This window comes from Euprymna scolopes, chromosome 26 (genome assembly GCF_053919585.1).
Source record: "Euprymna scolopes isolate OS-2025 chromosome 26, ASM5391958v1, whole genome shotgun sequence".
NCBI lineage: Eukaryota > Metazoa > Mollusca > Cephalopoda > Sepiida > Sepiolidae > Euprymna > Euprymna scolopes.
The window spans coordinates 75515289-75536389 of record NC_136507.1 but is presented as its reverse complement, the minus strand read 5'-3'; the positions used below and the strand labels follow the sequence as shown (position 1 = coordinate 75536389).

General features: G+C 36.5%; 1 protein-coding gene across 2 annotated transcripts in view; it reads right to left on the bottom strand.

Moving 5' to 3' along the window:
- The window catches only part of LOC145248190 (lysine-specific histone demethylase 1A-like), an 86606-nt gene that overhangs the window by 1524 nt on the left and 63981 nt on the right, over positions 1 to 21101 (bottom strand). For both annotated transcript variants that reach the window (XM_080110052.1, XM_080110053.1), the window contains exons 12-17: positions 19928 to 20001; positions 17467 to 17615; positions 16134 to 16229; positions 8005 to 8207; positions 4395 to 4637; positions 1186 to 1267 (exon numbers count right to left, since the gene is read on the bottom strand). In XM_080110052.1, coding sequence (XP_079966178.1) covers positions 1186 to 1267; positions 4395 to 4637; positions 8005 to 8207; positions 16134 to 16229; positions 17467 to 17615; positions 19928 to 20001 — 847 coding nt within the window. The remainder of the gene's footprint in view (positions 1 to 1185; positions 1268 to 4394; positions 4638 to 8004; positions 8208 to 16133; positions 16230 to 17466; positions 17616 to 19927; positions 20002 to 21101) is intronic.

Genomic DNA, 21101 nt, shown 5'->3' with positions numbered 1-21101 from the left:
GAAGATCACTCCCAGGAGCTTTTTAAAGCACGTTGTTTCTTCAAGACTGAAATTATTCAATTAGGGTATTGATGATGGAAAGATGAAAAGCTTTGTTTTTAGATGCATTTAAATTAACATTGGATATTAAATATTTAAATCAGTTCAGTTTTGTAAAAGTTTTGTCATTTGAAGAATTGCTCAAAGTGAGTTTCAATGATAATGAAGTATCTATTATTCCTTATTTTTTATAAACAACCTCCTGATGTGTCTGAGACGGGTGAATTTCTACCACGATCAATAATAATGGGGCCAAAAAATGGGTGATTGCATTTAATGCAATAAACATAAAGCGCTTTTCCTTCAACTATAAGAAAGCTTTTCAACCATTGACTCATGACCGATAGCAACATGACAGCTGAATGTTTAAACCTTAGCATTTTCAGATAACATAAAATGGAAGTACATAGATGTTATCAAGTTCATCACAAAGAAGGTAGAGGCGTTATCTAATTGGCTAGAAAACTTATCACACCTGCAAATATCTTATATTTGCTGATGCATGGTTAATGGTTGGCACATCAGGGCTGATGCACCGACCATTAATCCGACAGATGCAGAAATGAATTTCAAACCTAATGAACCCAGCCACTATTGCATCAGTGCAGCGTTGCATTTATGTGCTCTGATGAACTTGCTGCACTTGCACTAACCACCCAACTAGTAACAAAATTCCACCCCTTCATCCCTAGATGCTGAAAGATTTCTTCCTTTTTCCTTACATCGTTTGCTTTTGGAATCCCTTCTCCATACCCTTGATTGTACTAACATGCAAAAATTTGAATGTAATGTGAAACATCTTGCTATACAAATCAATTATCTTTATATAAATCTGGCCCCTATCACAGAATTCCCTTATGCTTCAGTGGCAGTATCCTTTGGGTTCACAAAAAAGTAATGAAGTTTTGTGTTAAGAGAAAAGGACTATTAAATGCAAATGAAAGACTTTATTAGAAATCTCTCTTCCAATCGTGCAGAATGGCCTGAAAAAAAAAAAGTGGTTACTGATTTTTTTTTTATGGTTAACAATTGATGGAAAGAAGGGTTGGGTTTTAGTTCAAGTTTCATTTTGTACAGAAACACCTAATACAAGACAGTGTTTTATTCTATTGAAAAATCAAGGATATAAGAAAATATAATATTTACCAGAAGATCCAGCGGCGACATACGAATAAGAACCACGAGCCCAAGGGTCAGCTCGCCACCGAGTAACCAACGTTTCCTTTGGCTGATAAAAAAATAAAATAAAAAAGTGAGAATAAAATTAATAAAAAAAATTAGTCTGGAAGCTAATTTTTTTTTATTAATACATAGTTTAGAATTCTAAATATTTAAATAAACTATTTTATTATAAATGTGAACAACTGTACTAATATAATTCCACTAAAATAAGATGAATTTGGAACAGAAAAACTCTAGCATATTATCTGCTGGTTAGAAAAAAAAAATACTTTTAATTGATGTGAAAATAATATGACATTGCAACGTAGTACAAACTTTTTTTTTTTTTTTTTTTGCAATTTAAAAAAGTAAAAAGAAGGTTTATCCTGAGGAAAAAGGTGTTAATGTGAAATGAAATATACGTGAAACAAGTTCAGAGATCAAATGATGGAGTATTAGTAGACTGGTCCATTACAGCAGGGAGTGTTGAAGAACAATGGAGGATGCTAAAGGATAAACTTGCATGCGACAAACCAGACTATAGGGTGGACCGAAAATGGCTTTTAAGGTATGGGGTGACATGGTTGTAGGACAAATGAGAAAATTGAGAAGTGTATCAAAGAATAGTGAACAAGAGTCTGTATTTGAAGACAAAAAGGGAAGCAAGAAGAGAGATATACAAAGTCAAGATAAAGAGCAAGTTTATACCCAGGAGAAATGTTTGAGGGTTGAATGAAGAACATTCAAAACACGAGTTTGGATAAAGTGATGGAGGGTTTGGCTACCAGATCAACTGTTGGAAGATTCTAAAAATGCTGCTGCATGTTACGGATCATATGTGTGAGTGGATGGAAGAATCCTCAAAGAATAGGATGACATGGTGATGGGATGAAGAAAACAGAAGTAGATAAAAACAAAAATGGACACAAAAGAGTTTGTGAATAAAAAGTTTAATGAATAAGGATGGTAAGGGTGGAAGCGAGAAGAGCAATACACAAAGTCAAGAAGGAAGCTGAGCAAGCCAGCTTTCCAGATATGTGACAAACGAATGAAAGGTTCAGGATAGCTAAACAAACAGCAAAGACAAATATGGATATTGTTGGAGAGAAGTGCATTCAAAATGACAAATTGTTAACAAATGAACAGGTCAAGAGGGATGATTTGAAATGTCACAATGAGAAACTGTTGAATATCGAGTTTTCAAATATGGATATTGTTGGAAAGAAGCTTTTTTCTATTCTTATATTTAATTGCATTTTTCACTAACAGTGATGATGAGTTTTATCTACTACAAAACTTTGAACGACTCCCCTCACGATTTACTTGCTTACAACGGCAGTAAGATGTGGCATAAAGCCAGAAGGTGGGAAAAACCAGCTCCTTTGAAGGGACGCTCGTGGTGTTTATAAATAACTATATACATAAACCCATAATAGAGAAATCTCAGTTGATTGGCAATAAATCAGCTCCCATTCCTAAAGGAGGAGGGGGTTGTTGTAGGACATACTAGCTGGGGTACCCAGCATTGCCCGGGTGTGTGTATAGGTGGTGTAGTAAGGAACATTGGGTGAAGAGAGGTGTTAAAAAAAAATGGTAGTAGAGGGCGGAGGGAATCAATACAATAGTAGGCAGCCATGGTGAAGAGAGATGATAAAAAAAAAAGTGACTCGAACCTGTAACACGAAGGCGGAAAAGAAAGTGACGTCTTACCGATGCTCCATGACACGGCCAGAAGTCAAAAGCGTTCAAATTAAGCAGAGTCAATCGAAAAGAAAAGAAAAAGATGACTTGCAGAAATGGCGTCGGAAAATCGAACCCCTCCCTGCATAAAACTGCCCAGTTGAGGGTGAAGGAATTGATGTTTTTAGCCAATATTTTTATATTTGTTGTGTGACGGGTCAAGCTTCAAAATGATACCAATCTCGCCAGGATCCATCGCCTCTGTCAAAAGTTTTTGCGAGACATACAAACACACACATTTTGCCTTTTCTATATATAGACTAGTGGAGGTACCCGGCATTGCCCGGATGTGTGTATGTGTGTGTTGAAGGAGGGGCGAGGGTTAAAAGTTTTGGTAGGTAGGTAGGTAGGATCGAACCAGGAGCCTTGAGGCAAAGGTGGAATATAAAGTGTGAAAAAAAAAAAAAAAAACTGACATTTTACCACTGTGACAGCAAGGGAGAGCAACAGAAAAATGTTTGAATTTATTTAAGGATTAAAAAATGAGGTAAAATATCACGCCATAGAAATTGTGCAGTTAACTTTTACTGGGAGTCAGTTTTTTTAGGTTTGTTTACCCAAGATGTTGGAGAGGGAAAGGGGGAAAACCAGCTCCCTATAAAAAGGGGATTGTCCAAATTGAATAGCAATTTTCTAATATAAGGGGTTTCCCCCCCGCACGAAGCGGAGAACAACACGTTCACTTCAAATTTAGTTTCACTTTTATACGACAAAGCCGAACACACGCGAGGCCAGCCGAAATAGCAAGAATTTTGTAAAAGTCGGCATAAATAAATCTAGACGTGACGCGCATTCGCAAATCATACATATTATGATCTAGGCAGTATATAAACAGTTCTAAGACATTGTATCCCTACCCCCACCTCCTGAGAAGCCCGGCGAAAAAAGCCTTTGCTGGACATAAAATGTGAACACACATTTTGCCTTTTATATATATATAGATGAGAAAATTGAGAAGTGTATCAAAGAATAGTAAACACAAAAGAGTTACTGGATAAAAGCCAAACAGAATTCCAACAAGCACAAGTCAAATAAAGTCAAACCTCAGTTAAATCCTAGACGGAGGCAATTTAAAAAAATATTTTTGTTCCAATACTTGTACAAAGTATGAACTGTGCTCATTTTTTATTTTAGATAGAGTTTTTCAAGTTTAATTCAATTTTTATGGCATCTTTTGCTTATTCCAACTAACAGGTGAAAGTACAGAATAGTTAGAAACCACCCTTCCCATGTTAAGAATGGATTTCTAGAAACATTTTAGCATGGTTTGTATTATGCATAAGTTCCTTTGTTACAACGCACAGCTGGATTTTCCTCACGTTAAAAACTGACCTTGTGTCTAACTGCCTTTGTGGGAGAGGTAAGTAAACAGGCACTGAGTTCCCTAAAAGATCTTGTCAACAAAAAAGGCAAGTTGAAATATTTATCGATGAAATGATGAAAACGGATCTTACCTGTGGAACGGCATTGTTCCCAAATATGCCTTTAAGAACAGCAATTGATCGACCAATGATGACATCATCACTGACATTCTCCATGATGGCGGCTGCTTCTCCAGCCACAAGGGCAAGCAGCACAGGCGCTTTGTATAAATTCCAGAACAAGAACAGCTCCCCGCGGCTGGCTGTGGTGCTTCCGACATGGCCAAACAAATTGGCATTCGGATCCCAAAACATTCGGTCAAAACACAACACCACCTGCAAATGCGCAAAGAGTTAATCATTTTTTTTGTCATTTCACCCTAAGACACAGAGTTACAGAGTCATGAGGGACTACTATTTAGGACCAGATTTGCAGAGATACTACTTAGGGAGTTGGGCAGCGAGATGTCTGTTTACATTACACTTGAATTTCTGCATGTCAATAAAGCTGGGACCCAGGAAGGAATTCCTAAGTGCAGTAGTCCAAGGGAAGAAACTATTTGAATAGGGATCTCTACAGTGTAGGGGTGGGATTTTGCCGTTTCATGAAAACGGCTTTGTTTAACATGAAGAAATAATCAAAAAGCAGTCGTAGATTTTGTTGGGTGTTAGGTGTGTTCGTTACAACTCTACTTTCAACCGAGTCGTTTGTTTCATTCACCACACTCTTCTTCTACCTCTTCTTTTACACACGTCCGTTCGCTTTAGTGACTAAAAATCGTCTGTCCTCCCGCTTTCCTTTCCTCGTTATTTATGGAACCAGGGTACGAGATTCTCTGAGATTCCCCGAGACTTTTTTCCACATAAAAGCCTGCGGGCACCATCTTGATTCTCAATTTGTGCTCTGCAGGCACAAACGCGCAGCCGCTTTAACGGTAAGCCACTTCTTTCTCCACACTACCCTCTGATCTCATGATCACATAGATGGCAGGGGGGTGGCGATCGCCGCCGTCGGGTGCTTCTGCGAAGGGGGACAGTGCTGCTCTTGTCTTCGCGTGCGCTCTCATCCACCGTCTGATGGTCGGGGAAGGCTTCATCTCCGTGGAGGCTATTGATATCAGAGTCACTGCTTGATAGGGATGGTGCAAACCAAAGCGATGGCCCACTCTCGTCTCAGAGTCAGAATCACTCTCATCGTCCACTGGAGGTGGTACATGTGTCGCCAGCCGTAGGTCCCTAACGTGACGGGGTACGCCATCAACCTGGACACACTGCTGACTCACTACATCGGTCACTGTGCCCCGTTTATACTTGTCAGTACATCGGTTTCCTGGCGGCTTCACCCAGACAGCATCCCCTTTGGCATATCGATTCCATTCTATCTCAGTGGCCACAGTTGTATCGGGGTGGATTCATTTTTCTCGGACACGGTACTGATAGATTGCGTTTGCAGGCGCTGTTCCTGGAGAGACGCCATCCTTCGGCATGAGATTATACCAGTACACAGCTTCTACGATGGTGCACTGCTTCCTGGCTGCAATTGTTTTGATGTTGCGATGGCTTCTCTCAGCTCTACCATTGCCAGAAGGCACATAAGCGCATCTAAGCCGCACACCCCATTCTTGTAAGAACTGCCTCATCTGATGGCTGCAAAAGGCTGGGTCGTTGTCCGTCAGCACTTCATCGGGCGCACCTCTTTCACAGAACACGGATGACAGCTGGTGAATAATGTTGCAAGAGTCCTGGCGCCTGAGGAGTCTCCAGACCGTGAAACGTGTAGGCCCACAATCGATGAGGGTAAGGAAGTGGTTGCCACCGTAGTGTGTGATGTCCATGCCCACTCTCTGCCACTTACCACTCACTCCCAACTCCCCTTTCTTCCATCGTGCTGGAACTGGGTCGATGGATTGGCAGGCCTCGCAACTTTCTACCACTCTCCGGATATCTTTTTTTTCTACTCCTGGATCAATCATCTTGACAAAGTACAGTGTCTGTTTGATGCCAGGATGTCCACACTGTCGATGAATGTCCATGATGCGCGCTGCATCCATATTACATACAACTGCTGCACATGTGTTTTGCAGATTATCAGAATCTCTCTGAGCACCAGCCAGAAGCCATCGTTGAGGAACTCTTTTCAGAGCATCTGCTCTGTTGAGCGCAGACCTGATCAACAATACGTCCACGGTCAGGTCGTACTCTGTGATGGTGTCGACCAAGGTGGTAAGCCGTCTTCGAATTAACATCTCACTCGATGCTCGTGTCGTCAGCCATGCTCTTCCACTTAATGCATCGGTTATCCACCGATGAGTGCATGCAGAGTCAGTCATATGTAGAACCTTGGCTTGCCACTGAAGTGCCAAGTTAATGCCCTTCAATGTGGCATCAAGTTCGGCCAGGTTTATGTGCCTCGAATCATTCTCTGGCCGAAGCCAACAGGCATCTTCAATAATGGAATCATTAACTGCAAGGGCAACTCCAAGGGCCAGTGAACATCCACCCAGACCGTGAACTCATTGCCGCTGACGCACCACTTTCCCTGAACGGGGTCATCACTGGTCACCCTGGACACAGTCTCTGTCAGCATGCTTCTTAGGGTGACATCGTGTACTTCATCGTCCCATCCCGACGACACGGCTGTTGCACGTCTTTTTATGGCCGCCACGGCCACTCAGAGCCAACCGCACACAGGGAAATGGCCTACCATCTTTCCACAAAGCGAAAACACTGTTCGTCGAGTGATGCTTGATGGGACCTTGGGGACGTGACTTCCTCTTCTCCAGCAGAGTGACGTAGGTTTAAATTAAAGCTAGACAATCGAAAGAGACGACTTTTGAAAATATCGGCAAAAAAAAAAAAAAAAAAAGCGACCAGTTGAGGGTGAAGGAATTAATGCTTTTGGCCAATTTTTCGATATTTGTCGTCTGAAGGGTCGAGCTTCAAAAATGATACTGATCTCGTTAAAATCTGTCGCCTCTATCAAAGTTTTAAGCAGCCATATTTACATACATACATTTAAACAGGCAGGTGAGACTTATATTATAGATGAGAATACACCATATAAATTTACTTTTTTTTCTAAACGTGTACCGAATTTTATTTTTTGAGACTTGAAGATATAAAAATTTGAATTTCTTGATGTTTTGTTTTAAACAAGCTTCATTAAAAAAAAAATTGACGTATTATTTTAGTTTTTATTTACTTTTGTTTAAGTAATCTATTTTTGTTTGTTTATTAAAACAATAAAGGTTGAAAAGATACTCTTCACTCAAACATGAGATTTGGAAGATTGTCAGTGCAAAAAATTGCTAAAATGTAAGCATTTTATTATTTCTAATTGCCACTTGGAAAAATCATTTGCAAAAGTGACCGTTTCACTCGCAACATAAAGCCCTGATTTGTTCAAAAGTATCACAAACAAAAATAAAATCTATAACACAGTACATTCTAGCACTAGTGCAAATTAACTCAAACTTCAAGACTGTGGTCCTGGTCTTGATTTGAGAGTGGATGGCATCCAAACAGTGGTTGCAGCATCCGAAAGTGCTTAGAAATAGAAGGTTCCCCTACTCAGTTTGCAGAAAGGGATTAAGAGCAAATAGTAATAGAGAAACAAGTAATATAGCAATACAAAACATGTCGTCAATTCAATTTATTTGCCTTAAATTTTTGTTTTTTTGCTTTTAAAAAATATAGGAATTACCTTGTTTAAGTTTCCAAATCCGAGTCTTTGTATTGCTGCTGTTTTCCAGTCTGGCAATGGCGGTGAGAACTGGACAGTGTTGGTGCTATTGCCACGCACACAATCTTTTAACACACCCAGGGGTAACGTGCAAAGGACAGCGTCTCCTTTGTAAGTCATTGGATTACTGTTGTTGCGTGCATTTGTCGTTGTCACTTCAACACCTAATAAAAAAAATTTAAATTTAATTGATTTTTAATCTTTAGCAAAATGATATATATGGGTTTCCTTAGTCACACCTTTGATGAGAAATATTTTCATTTCATATCAGATATTAAAAGTCCTAACAAAATTCTTAAAAATAATAAAAAAAAAAAAACCCCAAAAAAACTCACATTACATGCATAAATAAAAAAAAAAAAAAAAAAAAATTGTTGCAATTGTTTATGAGGCATTATTTTTGTTTTTCCTCAACAGAAGTTCATTCAAATGAATTTTTTTTTCTTTTGCAAAGGAGTCACCACTTATCAAGGCACGGTAGCCACTCTGGGAAGGGTTAATGAGAGTACGGTAATAAATTGGACAATATCATTAGTAGTGGAAATTTGGTAAATTGGATTAATTAAGAGGATGTCTCATCATGAACTTGCTTATGTTGGACTTGAAGAAAGCCATATTATAGTTAGCTGGAAAGCAGGCAAATGGAAGAGAGTTCTACAGGCGTGCAGTTCTAAGAAAGAAGTTTTGTTGATGCATCTGCATTTAGGTTTAGACACAGATAGAGTGGGGGAAATTATTGATAGTGGTTTCAGCTTGACTAGCATTTTTTGTGAAAGTTTGGCAGGGGGGACCATAGATAAAATTGAGTCAACTTTTGTTTTACGGTATATCAACCCTTTCGATTTTATTTTGATAAAAATTTTTTAGAATTAAATGTCTGAAAATATTATGAACCTCAACAATTTAATCTTGTACATAGATCATTTGCAGATAAATTTCTTTTATATTTGTATATTTTGCAAGTCTACAAATTTGTTTTTAATCCATAGAGAAGTTTAGTTTATTGAACTTGTAGAGATATTAGATTTTAGAGTATAAACTCCCCAGCTTCAAAAAAATGACATTATGATTTCCACTCTGGTCTCTATATATATATATATATATATATATTGTTATATTTTTAGTAAAAAAAAAAGAAAAAAAATGTAATTAATTATCTTTTTTATATGTTGTTCGAAATCGAGAGAGAATAGGAGTTTTTTTTTTTATTTTCATCAATTTTGTTGTCTGCGCTCAGTCAAAAAATAATCACGAGAGAGGATGTGAAGAGATATATAGAGTGTGGACAAAAGAAAAGAGAATAGCTAACGAGCGCTGACAGTAGAGGAGAAAGAAAGAAAAAAGGAACCCCGCTAGCGTTCGCTGGCAAGCTGTATAGAGAGGGGGAGGTGAAAATATATATATGGCGAGACGAGGCGTTTTAACTTGCGCGCTTATGAAAGACAAAAAAACAGTCAGCCCCTCGCTACCGAGCGAAGCAGTTGTCAACGTCGACACTGCGAACAGGTGTAATATTAGCAGTAATATAGTACTGCGGTTGATAAAGCCGAGGATGGCGCGCTTAATAAACATTAGAAAGGAGCCCACCTGATGTATTTGGAATAAGTTTTTTGCCAAAGGAAGCCGGATGAGACGGAAAAGAATTCAATGAATATTGAAAAGGCGTCTACTTAAGGTATTTTGGAGCCAGAAGAAAGAAGTAAAGACACTAAGACAGTGAGTGAAACAAAATCTCTCTCTCTCTCCCTTACTCTCTTTTTGTTTTGAACTGAGCAGACAATAATGACCAGTACGAAAATGTCATATTTATGTCTGGCATATATTTAACATTCTCTCTTAATAAAGACAATTTATTTTCTTTCACGCATTTTAAACTATCAAAACAATTACATTTTCTTTTTTTTTTTTACATATATTTTTTTTGTGTTGTTATAAATAACCTTTCATTCATAATTCCCATCAGCCTTTTGTTTGTTATTTCGGTTGTGTTTTTCTGTCTTGTGTTTCACCGTTGTCTCTGAAGAATTTGGATAATCCCTTCCCATATTTATTTTTTTTAATCCCGGGAAAGATTATTTTTTTTATTATTGTTGCGATCCTATCTCTACAGTTCCCAGTGGAGATAGCCGAGTTGTAACAATATATAAATAAAATAGCAGCATTTGTATGTATCTGTGTGTACAACTCTCCTACAGCTCACACCACTGGACCGATCATGACCAAATCTCAATGATGGTCACCCACCTAGGGATGGTGTACACCATTTTTCAATGTCATGGTCAAGCTCATAGCCTATGCAGATATACTTTTCTACAGCCGACACCATTGTACCAATCATGACCAAACCTGACGTAATGATGGTCTTCGACCTAGGCATGATGCACACCATTTTTCAAGGTAAAGCTCATATTTGGTGCAGCTCTTCATAAACTCCCCCACCTAGGGATGGTGCACATGAAGTTTGGGTTCACCACCAGAAGTAAGTCTATTTAAGATATTAGAGTTATTTCCCCTTTAATCTATGAGAGTTACTTCACGTTTCATTTTCATAAACCAAGATGGATGTGTTTTATACTTTATTAAATCCAACAGGTGATCACTTTTCCTAACAAGTTAGAATATTTGGTGTACCTTAAATAGTATGTGACTAATCCCTCTGCCTGACAATGTTTTGACCGGGCAATACCAGGTATATACAGCTAGTATTAAATAATTCCTTCATAGTACCAACTTTTTAAGAATATTGTCACGTGGAAGCAAAATCGATACACTTCAAACATGAAGTGTTTCATTGTATATGGAACTTGACAAGTGGCACAACATGGTACCTCCTGCACAAGCAAGAATGAATGTGTGGCCAATATGAAGTTGAGAGAAGACGATGATCTCCTTCTGACTTTGTGACTTTAGCGTTGTTTGTATTCTCCTAGATCAGATCGTACTATCAATAATTTATTAAATATTCCCTCTAAACTGCCATTTCTTGCAGATATATGCACAGATGGTCATCGTGATGTCTGTGTACAAAACAAACTTTGTTGTTGAACGAACTCTTGGGCAGATTGGTTTACCATTTCCTCGGATCCCCATGTAACTTTAGATCCAACAAAACAATCTCTTTGATTAATTTATTTTTATTGCGGACTATTATCCTCATCTTTTCTTAGTTGTTGTTTCACGACGTTTCGGCCAACTATTCCTCTGGCCTTCGTCAGGTGGTAACCTACCCAAAGGCTTACTTGGCCAAACGTTTTTTTTTTTTTTTTTTTTTTTTTTTTTTTATTACATTTTCACCCCAAACAAGGCACATTGCCACTTTGGTGTAGGGGGCTACTATCAGGGGCAACAACTACTGGGGTACTATGTAGGGATTTGGGCAGCAAGGTGTCGATTCACGTTACCCTTGAACTTCTGCACGTCAGTACTGTTGGGGAAGCAGGGACCTGGAATGGAATTCCAAAGTCTAGCGGTTCTGGGGAAGAAACTATTGGAGTAAAAAGATCTTTTACATCTAGGGACCTCTACAGTGTGGGGGTGGGATCTAGTAGCCTGTCGGGTTTGTCGAGGGTGCTCGCGTCGTGGGGGCACAAGTGATTGCAGTTCGTCAGAGCATTCACCACTAAAATACTTGTAGAAAAGGCAGAGGGATGCAACATTTCGTCGATGGGACAGAGGCTGAAGCTTAGATGCCAGTTCAGGGCCTATCAGGTTTGCGACTCTCTTTTGAACCTTGTCAAGGAGCGAGAGACTAGTAGCAGATGCACCAGCCCAGATGTGGCAGCAATACTCCATACATGGGCGAATGGTGGCCTTATAGAGGTACAGGATACTTTCGGGTGTTAGTAGTTTTCTAGCACGGTAGAGAGAGCCTACCTTTCTTGCAGCGGCCCTGGCAATGCCTTCAATGTAATTGTTCCAACTCATGTTTCCTGTGAACGTTAGGCCAAGGAGTTTGAAAGATGGACTCTCAGATAAAGAGTCGTTGGCCATTGCTATGGGTGGTAGAGAGGGTTTCTTGTAATTATTGAATGAAACTAGTTTAGTCTTGGCAGCATTGAATGCGACCAACCACTTTTGTCCCCATTCCACTACAGATTGGAGGTCTTCCTCTAGTGTTTCTGCCATTTCTTTAGAAATGTGTTCATTCGTCTTCCTGTCGTGTCTGCCATAGAGTGTAGTGTCATCAGCATATATACCCATCTCAGAGGCAATGTTGTCGGGGAGGTCATTTATGAATATCAGGAACAATAGAGGTCCAAGGATAGAACCCTGGGGCACTCCCGCATTTATATCATATTGTTTAGATGTGCGACCGTCGAGGACTACCTGGATTTTTCTCTTATCTAAGAAGGATTTAATTATGTTAAGTATTCTACCAGTGATACCGTATGATCTGATTTTACTGAGGAGACCCTCATGCCATACCCTGTCAAAAGCCTTAGATATATCTAGAGCTACCGCTCTGCCTTCCCCCGCTTTGTCCAGTGAATGGTATATACGTTCAGAGATCACAGTGAGGATGTCTGCTGTGGAACGGGCTCGTCTAAATCCATATTGTTTGTCAGTCAGTAGTTTAGCATCTGTAAGATGATGGACTAGAGCATGGTTAATTATGGTCTCAAATATTTTGGCAAAAAGTGGGAGGAGGCTAATGGGGCGATAATTTGATGGGTCTGTCCTTTCGCCAGAATTCTTGAATACTGGTACAACAGAAGCAGTTTTCCAACAGCCCGGAAAGCAAGCTTCATTAAGACATTTGTTGTAGAGTTTGGAGAGAACTGGAGCTACTTCGGCTGAGCACTTTTTTAATAGCACAGCTGGGATAAGATCGGGTCCACATGCTTTTGAGGTGTCAAGGTTTTTTATGATAGCATGCACCTGAGCAGGGGTGGTTTTCAGATCGTCTAGTGTGGCGTCTGTCCGCATAGGAAAGTCAGGTAGGGGGTGGTTGGAAGGGTCCAGTGTGGAGTTTGAGGCAAACCGACTGGCAAGCATGTTAGCCTTGTCGGTTGCTGAGGAGACAACCTCGTGATTGTTGGTTAGTGGGGGAATTGTTGATTGCCCATTATTTACTACACTGTTGTAGATTTTCCAGAAGTCTTGAGTTCCTAGTTTTTGTGCTTCGATGCGCTTTTTAGTGGTTTCCGTAAATTCTCTCTTAGCTGTCGCTATTTCTTTCTTAACGTTATTTCTAGCTTCTATATACTTCAGTCTGTTTGAACTGGACTTATGTCGGTTAAACCTACGGTATGCATGCTGCTTTTGAGTAATGGCAGTTGCACAAGTCGACGTAAACCATTGGGGAGAGTGGGGCTTACTATAAAATTTCCGCATGGGAACATGCGCTTCGATTGCAGTTTTACCAGTCAGTGGTCTCGTTTGCACATTGTTCAGCAGGGAGAGAGAAAATATTTTTCCATGGAGCATCTCTAATTAGTTCCCTGATGGCTTCCCAGTCAGCCTTATTATAATATCTCGTTGTTTTGAGCACTGGCTCTTCAGTTTTGGGTCTAGAGTTTAGGGCGATTTCAACCATTATCACTGCATGGTCAGCGTTCCCGAGTGGGCTGTGGGCCTTCGTTATGCAGTCATCGGGAACTGTGGGAACGTGGTGAGACGACAACAACTATGGATGGCAGTAATTGCTGAGAATGCAGTTAGATTTGGAGATGAGAATGATAGTTCGCAACAAAAATAAATTAATAAATAATACTCATCTCAATAATGAATTCCAACTAAATATAATATAAATCTCTTTGATGTCAAACAAATGTTATTCTACATAACAGCTTAAGGATCATTTTTTTCTATTTTTCAATGTTATCAATGCTGATAAAGAATTGAAAAATTTTTTCTCTTTTACTTCGCCATTCATCATTTTACTTTACTCATTCCCTCCAAATCTAAAAAGGTTTATCAACCCCTTTCCATCACGGTCAAGATTTTTTTTTTTTTCTTGCATCCCCTCTCAAATGTTTATATAAATGGAAAGTCGAATCAGTTACAGGTTTCATTTTATTGCTAGGAAACCAGAAAATGAGTACTCTTTATGTTAAATTTATACAGTTTAGTTACAGCATTTTGTTTTTTGTAAATTCCTTCATTGTGAATATTTCTTCAGGCTTAAGTGTAATTGCAAAAAAAAAAAAAAAAAAAAAAGAAAAATGGAATTTCAATTTTTAATTAAAAACTATGCAGAGAGAGATAAGATGTTTAACCCTTTACCACAAGAATTTTTTTAAGCATACTGTAGAGATCCCTAGATGTAAAAGATCTTTTTACTCCAATAGTTTCTTCCCCAGAACCGCTAGACTTTGGAATTCCATTCCAGGTCCCTGCTTCCCCAACAGTACTGACGTGCAGAAGTTCAAGTGTAACGTGAACCGACATCTTGCTGCCCAAATCCCTACATAGTACCCCAGTAGTTGTTGCCCCTGATAGTATCCCCCTACACCAAAGTGGCAATGTGCCTTGTTTGGGGTGAAAATGTAATAAAAAAAAAAAAAAAAAAAAAAAAAAAAAAATGAAACCCATACATGACGGAAGTTAGCATGTAACTGACACACGAACATAAACAAACCCCTCATTCATAGACCTGGACTTTGAAGACTAGTCGGATTGACAAACAATAAGAGTAAGAAATATTTTTCTTTTTTTTGAAAGGCGTCTTGAAAGTACAATTTGGCGGTAAAGAGTTAAAAAAAAAAAGTCTAATACTCTAAGTATTTAGAGATTTCAAAATAATCAGAATCGGGAAAAATTTTGGAATTGGGTACTTGTAAAGTTTAATCAAGACATTAAAAAAAATGAAAATATTGAAAAAAAGTTTATATTATACGTATTCGTTATGGAATGAAGTTCTCCGAAAAAAAAAATTTCACCTGATTTCATCAAGTAGTTTTTATTTTTATAGAGAAAAAATAATTTGTTCTGCTACCGAGCAAAAAGTTTGACTTTTAGGAAGAAAAGTTAGTATTAAAGATGGGGAGGGAGTGTCTGCGCTTTAAACTGAGTTATCTCCCCGTAGTGCGTTCCAAAAATTCAAAGATGTCTACCTTCAATGTGCTATCATAAACGTGTTTTTCGGCTGTAAAAAAAAAAAAAACAAAAAAAAACTACTTCATCAAATTAAGTGAAATTATTTTTAAGTAAACACGTCATCAAATCTCCACACTAACGTAATGTACTTGCAATAACCCTTATCCCTGAGTGGCTTCCGGGCCTTGATAAGTGATCATCACTAAAAAAAAAAAAAAAAAAAAAAAAAAAAAAAAAAAAAAAAAAAAAAAAAAAAAAGATACGTACAATATAACTTTTTTTTTTTTTTTTTTGTGATATCTTCATTTTTTAATGCCTTGATTAAACTGTACAAGTACCTGGAATTGTTCCATTGAAACTGAGCGCGTGCGTTTGAAAGTATCAGTAGCAATCAAAAGATAGATGGCTAGCAAAGGTAGACGTTTGAGGAATATGCAAATTAGGAAATGTGTATGGGCTGACGTCATAAGAAAAAGAAAAAAAGACTTCACGTCATCTATAGAAAAGCAAAGTGTGCGCCGAGGAAGATAGACATGTAAGGTTGAAGGCAAGAAATGGCTGGCTATAACCAGCGTGAGATAGAGAGAAAAAGACATGTGCCGGGGACATGAGGCTCCGTAGTGGCAGCGAGAGACTTTTAAGCTGGTGTTGAGATGGCAGGGTTTGGTTAATCTCATGGCATATGTAATGAACAGTTAGTAAAAAACAAGAAGCATTGTTTGGACAGTAATGGTAATAAAAGCGGAGTTGTTTGTTTGTAGCTGTGATGGTACCCACGTTACGCCATTACTTGTTAGTGATGGGACAATTCCAAAATATAAGTTTTTATGGAAGCAGATTTTTTTTTTTTGGGGGGGGGGGGGAATTCGGATTACTGTTTTCATCTTGATGGTTGTTTTTGCAATGTTTTAGATGTCTTCAAGTGTATTTTGTCACACATCGAAATTATTTTTTTTTTTAATCTGTCTATTTTATTCTTCACCAAAATCAATTAAATGAAATTAATTGCTATCTTTTTAAAAAAAAAAAGAAAAAAAAAAGAAAACAACAACCTGTAGCAGAATAGCGGATTTGTCGGACAGCAGTGTTAAGTTTAATGTCTAAGCCTTCAGCCAAAGCCACAGGAACACAAGAATAACCATTTCGAACTGCAAATAAAAACCAATCATAGAATTACATTAAAAAAAAATTTCAAGAAAATACAAAACGATAAAAGAATTTGGCTCCTGTCCTCCATATTAAAAAACAAAAAATAAAGAAAATCTATACGATGTATGTACCAATGACAAAAGGAAAATAATGTGAATTGATCAAGTAATTTTATTTTTCAATAAGAAAATCAATTTTATGAATAATATGAATAATCAAAGAGCAGCTGTTCTACTGCTATTTTGAAAACAATCTAAACAAACAAAACCAAAGAGAAGTAACTCACTAATAATTCATACCATATTTTTGCTGTAATGCCTTAATTGCTTAAAAATTATTTTCTTTATCTCTATATAAATAAAATGAACTCATTTTTTCTCGTCTGATTTTGACATTAATAGGATTAAAAATCAAGATATTTCATGCAAATATAATATGCACAAACGATATCTGAGGTGTGTTATAGGCTTATTATTTCTCAAATTCCTCGATAATCTTAGATTTCTATACTTTTTCTGCTGAGAAGTCACGGCCAAAATCGGTTAAGATCAATGGAAGTGGTAAAATATTTTCTCTCTAATAAATTCCTCCTCCCCCTTGCCACCACTTAACACCGTTTGGGGATCGTTCACAAGGAACAGTTGAGAAGAGAACACCGGTTTGGCTTCGTAGTTCTTTCATGTGAAGTTATTTAAAATCACTAAACTAAGCTACAGTGCTCTGTGGCGTAGTGGTTAGCGTGCTGGACAATTCACATTATATTTCCACGTTCGCGCCGACCTACCGTAGTCGTTTTTTTTTTTTTTTTTTTTTTCTCACCCTAAACAACTGGAATGGACTTTTCTTGGTGGCCGAACTGTTAACGTTGCAGATTTTTTTTTTTTTTTTTTTTTTTTTTTTTTTTTTTTTTCCACACTTTATTTTCCTACTTTTACTCATGACTCCGGGTTTGATCCTTCCTACTTACCTACCATAACATTTTTTAACCCCCCCCCCCGTCCCGGAAACAAACACTCGGGCAACGCCGGGTACCCCCGCTAGTTATAAAAATAAAACTATTTGTTAACTGTTTTTATTTTTAAATACACTATTTTCATATGTACATCATACAGATTTTTCTATTTTTTTTTTTTTTTTTTTGTTTTTTAATATAGATGGAAATCTGAACAAGAACCAAAAACTCATCTAAAACTCAAAGATGGAATTATTTTTAAGTGAAATTACAAGAAAAATTACCTGTGAGATGACTACCGGAAAATTCGAAGCCATCATCTTGATCCCAATGTTTGAGAGATAGAGTCGACAGCGGTGTGGCATTGGCAAATTCTAGGTTGGCAAAATGCCAGTCAAGGATCTGTCTGTCACGGGAAGATAGATAGACATCACTGAAAGAAGAGGGATAATGGGTGGTTAAAGAGCAAATGAAAAAAATCTATCATTAAAATATAAAAATCATGAAATAGTAACAGGCTAAATATCATGGCAGATAAGAATGATAGCTACATTTTTGTTTTACTGGGAGTTTGTATTTTTATGTTTGCACCCTCGTCTATTCAATCAAAAAAAAAAAAAAAAAAAAAAAAAAAAATAGAAACAAAAAATGCTGAGAAATAAGTAAAATTTTTAAAATAATCTAATATATAAAAAAGTCACTATGTCTGTTTGTCTCCATATTTTCAAACTATCTCTTCCGAAACCAAAAGTCACAGGGCAGCGCTACGGGTCTCAAATGATTAGATTTTTTATGGATCATTCTTTTATGAGTTTTTAGCCAGTTAAAATAGTTTTTAAGGGGGTCGAAATTGAAAGAAACTCATTATATATTTTGTACATTCATCTTAGTTTATTTAAAATTTTTACTCGGTTCATACGCGTGTCATATTGTTACAGTGGTAACGTCACCAGCTTTAAATGCTAGTTTTGTTTTCCATTTCGATTTTAGCTAATGGCACCCGAATACTTTTTTTTTTTTTACACTTTTGAAATCACAACACTATAATAAGATATACAAAAGCTGGACAAATTAAAATATATCTAAGCGCATTTTACGACCGGGCGAAGCCGGATGTCACCCCTCTAGTTAGAACTATTTGGATTTGTTTTTTTTAAGCTATTTCATTAAAATTATTTGATTAAACATAATAGAGGGCCAGTGACGTTTGATTCAAGGACATGAATCTCATGGAGAGAAATAAGACAATGATACGATAGATGTGTAATGCAAATCTTAAAGACAGACTCGGATCTGATGAGTTTAGAAGAAAGTAAAGGTGCTTGTTAAGATATAGTAAACAGATTTTTTTTTTTTGTTAAATGTCGTTTTAAGCAAAATCACTATTATGCACTTAATTGTCATGACGAAAATAGTAATACATCCAAAAATTACGAAAAATCATTGTGTAGAAATTTATTTATGGTTAAAAGTAATTTTTACAGAAAATTGGGTAACATTGCATTTTTCTTATTAAGCAGACAATACGAGGCTAAACACAGGGGATATAACTCTGAAAGAATATTTGTTCACTCCAGCAATATTTGTAGTCTACAGTGAGACTTTATTTTACTAAAAATGCAATAGAAGTTCTACTCGATGAATTTTCATAATTTTTGGATATATTACTATTTTCAAGATTACAAGTATATAATATAGTTTTTGCTTAAAACAATATATTGAAGAAAAAAAAAAAAAAAAAAAAATCGATCTGTCGGTGATCTTAAGTACCGAAAATTAAATCTGGACAGTATAGTATGAAGAATAGGAGGCTTCAATGGTATGGCCATGTTAATAAGAATGGATCAGTTTGTGGATTAATAGATGACACAATTGAGGTGGCAGGGTTAGTCCACAGAAGAAGACCAAGGAAAACATTGGAAGAAGTGATAAGGATGAACTCAAGAGAAAGAGATAGATTTGTTTGGAAATCAATTTCTAAAAGTTGTCCGACACATGCAAGCATGAAAAACATTAAACTGAACATGATGATCATGATCGGGGGGAGGGGTAAAGGCTTTATGGGTAAAAAAATTGTCGCTATTGTAACAATTGTCTTAGGTGGACCATTAGCAAAAAAAAAAAATACTGAAGCAAAAGGAATTTTGATATTGTAATATATAAAAGAAAAGCAAAAATAAAGAAAAAGGAAAAAGCAAAAAAAGCAAAGAAAAAGAAACAGCAAAGAAAAAGAAACCAGCAAAGAAAAAGAAGAAAAAGCAAAAAAAGCAAAGAAAAAGCAAAAAAGCAAAGAAAAAGCAAAAAAGCAAAGAAAAAGCAAAAAAGTAAAGAAAAAGAAACAGCAAAGAAAAAGAAAAAGCCAAAAAAGCAGAGAAAAAGAAACAGCAAAGAAAAAGAAACAGCAAAGAAAAAGAAACAGCAAAAAAAAAAAAAGAAAAAGCAAAGAAAAAGCAAAAAAAGCACAGGAAAAGGAAAAGCAAAAAAAGCAAAGAAAAAGAAACAGCAAAGAAAAAGAAACAGCAAAGAAAAAGAAAAAGCCAAAAAAGCAGAGAAAAAGAAACAGCAAAGAAAAAGAAACAGCAAAGAAAAAGAAAAAAAAAGAAAAAGAAACAGCAAAAATAAAGAAAAAGCAAAGAAAATGCAAAGAAAAAGAAAGAAAAAGAAAAAAAAAAGAAAAAATGAAAAAGAAAAAAGCCAGAAAAATAAAAATAAATAAAAGCACCTACAACATCCGTATAAACATACCTAGGTGGAAGAGATTCAAGTTCCTGAAATTTTTCTTCAATTTCTTTTTGTTGCACAATAAGAACATCATATTCCTGCAAACAAATAATGTAATTCAGAATGTCAGTGTTCAATTCCTACTAATTGCAGCATTTTGTAGCATAACAACCGATAGATTAGGGAAAAACATTGTGAGAGTGCAAATTAAAATCCTCTAACCCTACTAAAATGGTTTGAATTTATTTTATGGCATACCAACCCTTTTTTGATCATTCAATGTGAAGCTAAATAGTCACTGTTGTGACACTATAGGTATGTGAAGTTAAAAAAAAAAAAAGATTAATAAAAAAAAAAAAAAATGGTACTTGTTAGATACAGTCGACAGATCGATTGTTTTTAAATGTTGTTTTAATCAAAATCAATATTACATACTTAATTGTCATGTTGCAAAAATTTTGAAAAATGTCCAAAAATTTCAAAAACATCATCAAGCAGAAAGTTATTTATAGTTAAAATTAATTTTTACGGAAAATTGGATAAAAACACATTTTTCTTAGAAGTTATAAAATAGACAGTAAGAGTCTATACACAGAGGACATAACTGATACGAATATTTTAAATTACTTGTTCGTGGCTGCAATATTTGTCAATAGCGATAGGTGTTTTTTATACTAAAACACAATAGCAGTTCTATGAATTTTCGTAATTTTTGGATATATTACTATTTTCGACATAACAATTAAGTACATAATATTGTTTGGGCTTAAAACGATATATCTAAAAAGAACTGGGCTATTTTGACTAGTAGCATGCGAAAAAAAATAATGGTCAAAATCACCTGGTAAATCAAAATTGGAAAATATGAAACGACTATTGAAAAAGAAATAAAAAAAAAAGACTGGAATTTGAATAAAAACAATCAAATAAATAAAATCGAGTTTATTATTTTTATTTTTGGTGTGAAAAGGATTTATTGCGTAAATCTTTTGTGTCTTCTCTTTTCTAACTATTACATACTTAGAAGTGGTTAAAAAACCAAATGACCTGGCCCAGCGCAGTATAAACACCCCCAACCTACCTATGTTAAGAACGGCTTTCGGAATAGACACCACCAACCTATAAAGCTGTTCAAACATAGGGAGGTTTGGGATGTTTATACTACGCTGGGGCGGGCAGGCCATAAAAAAATACCAAT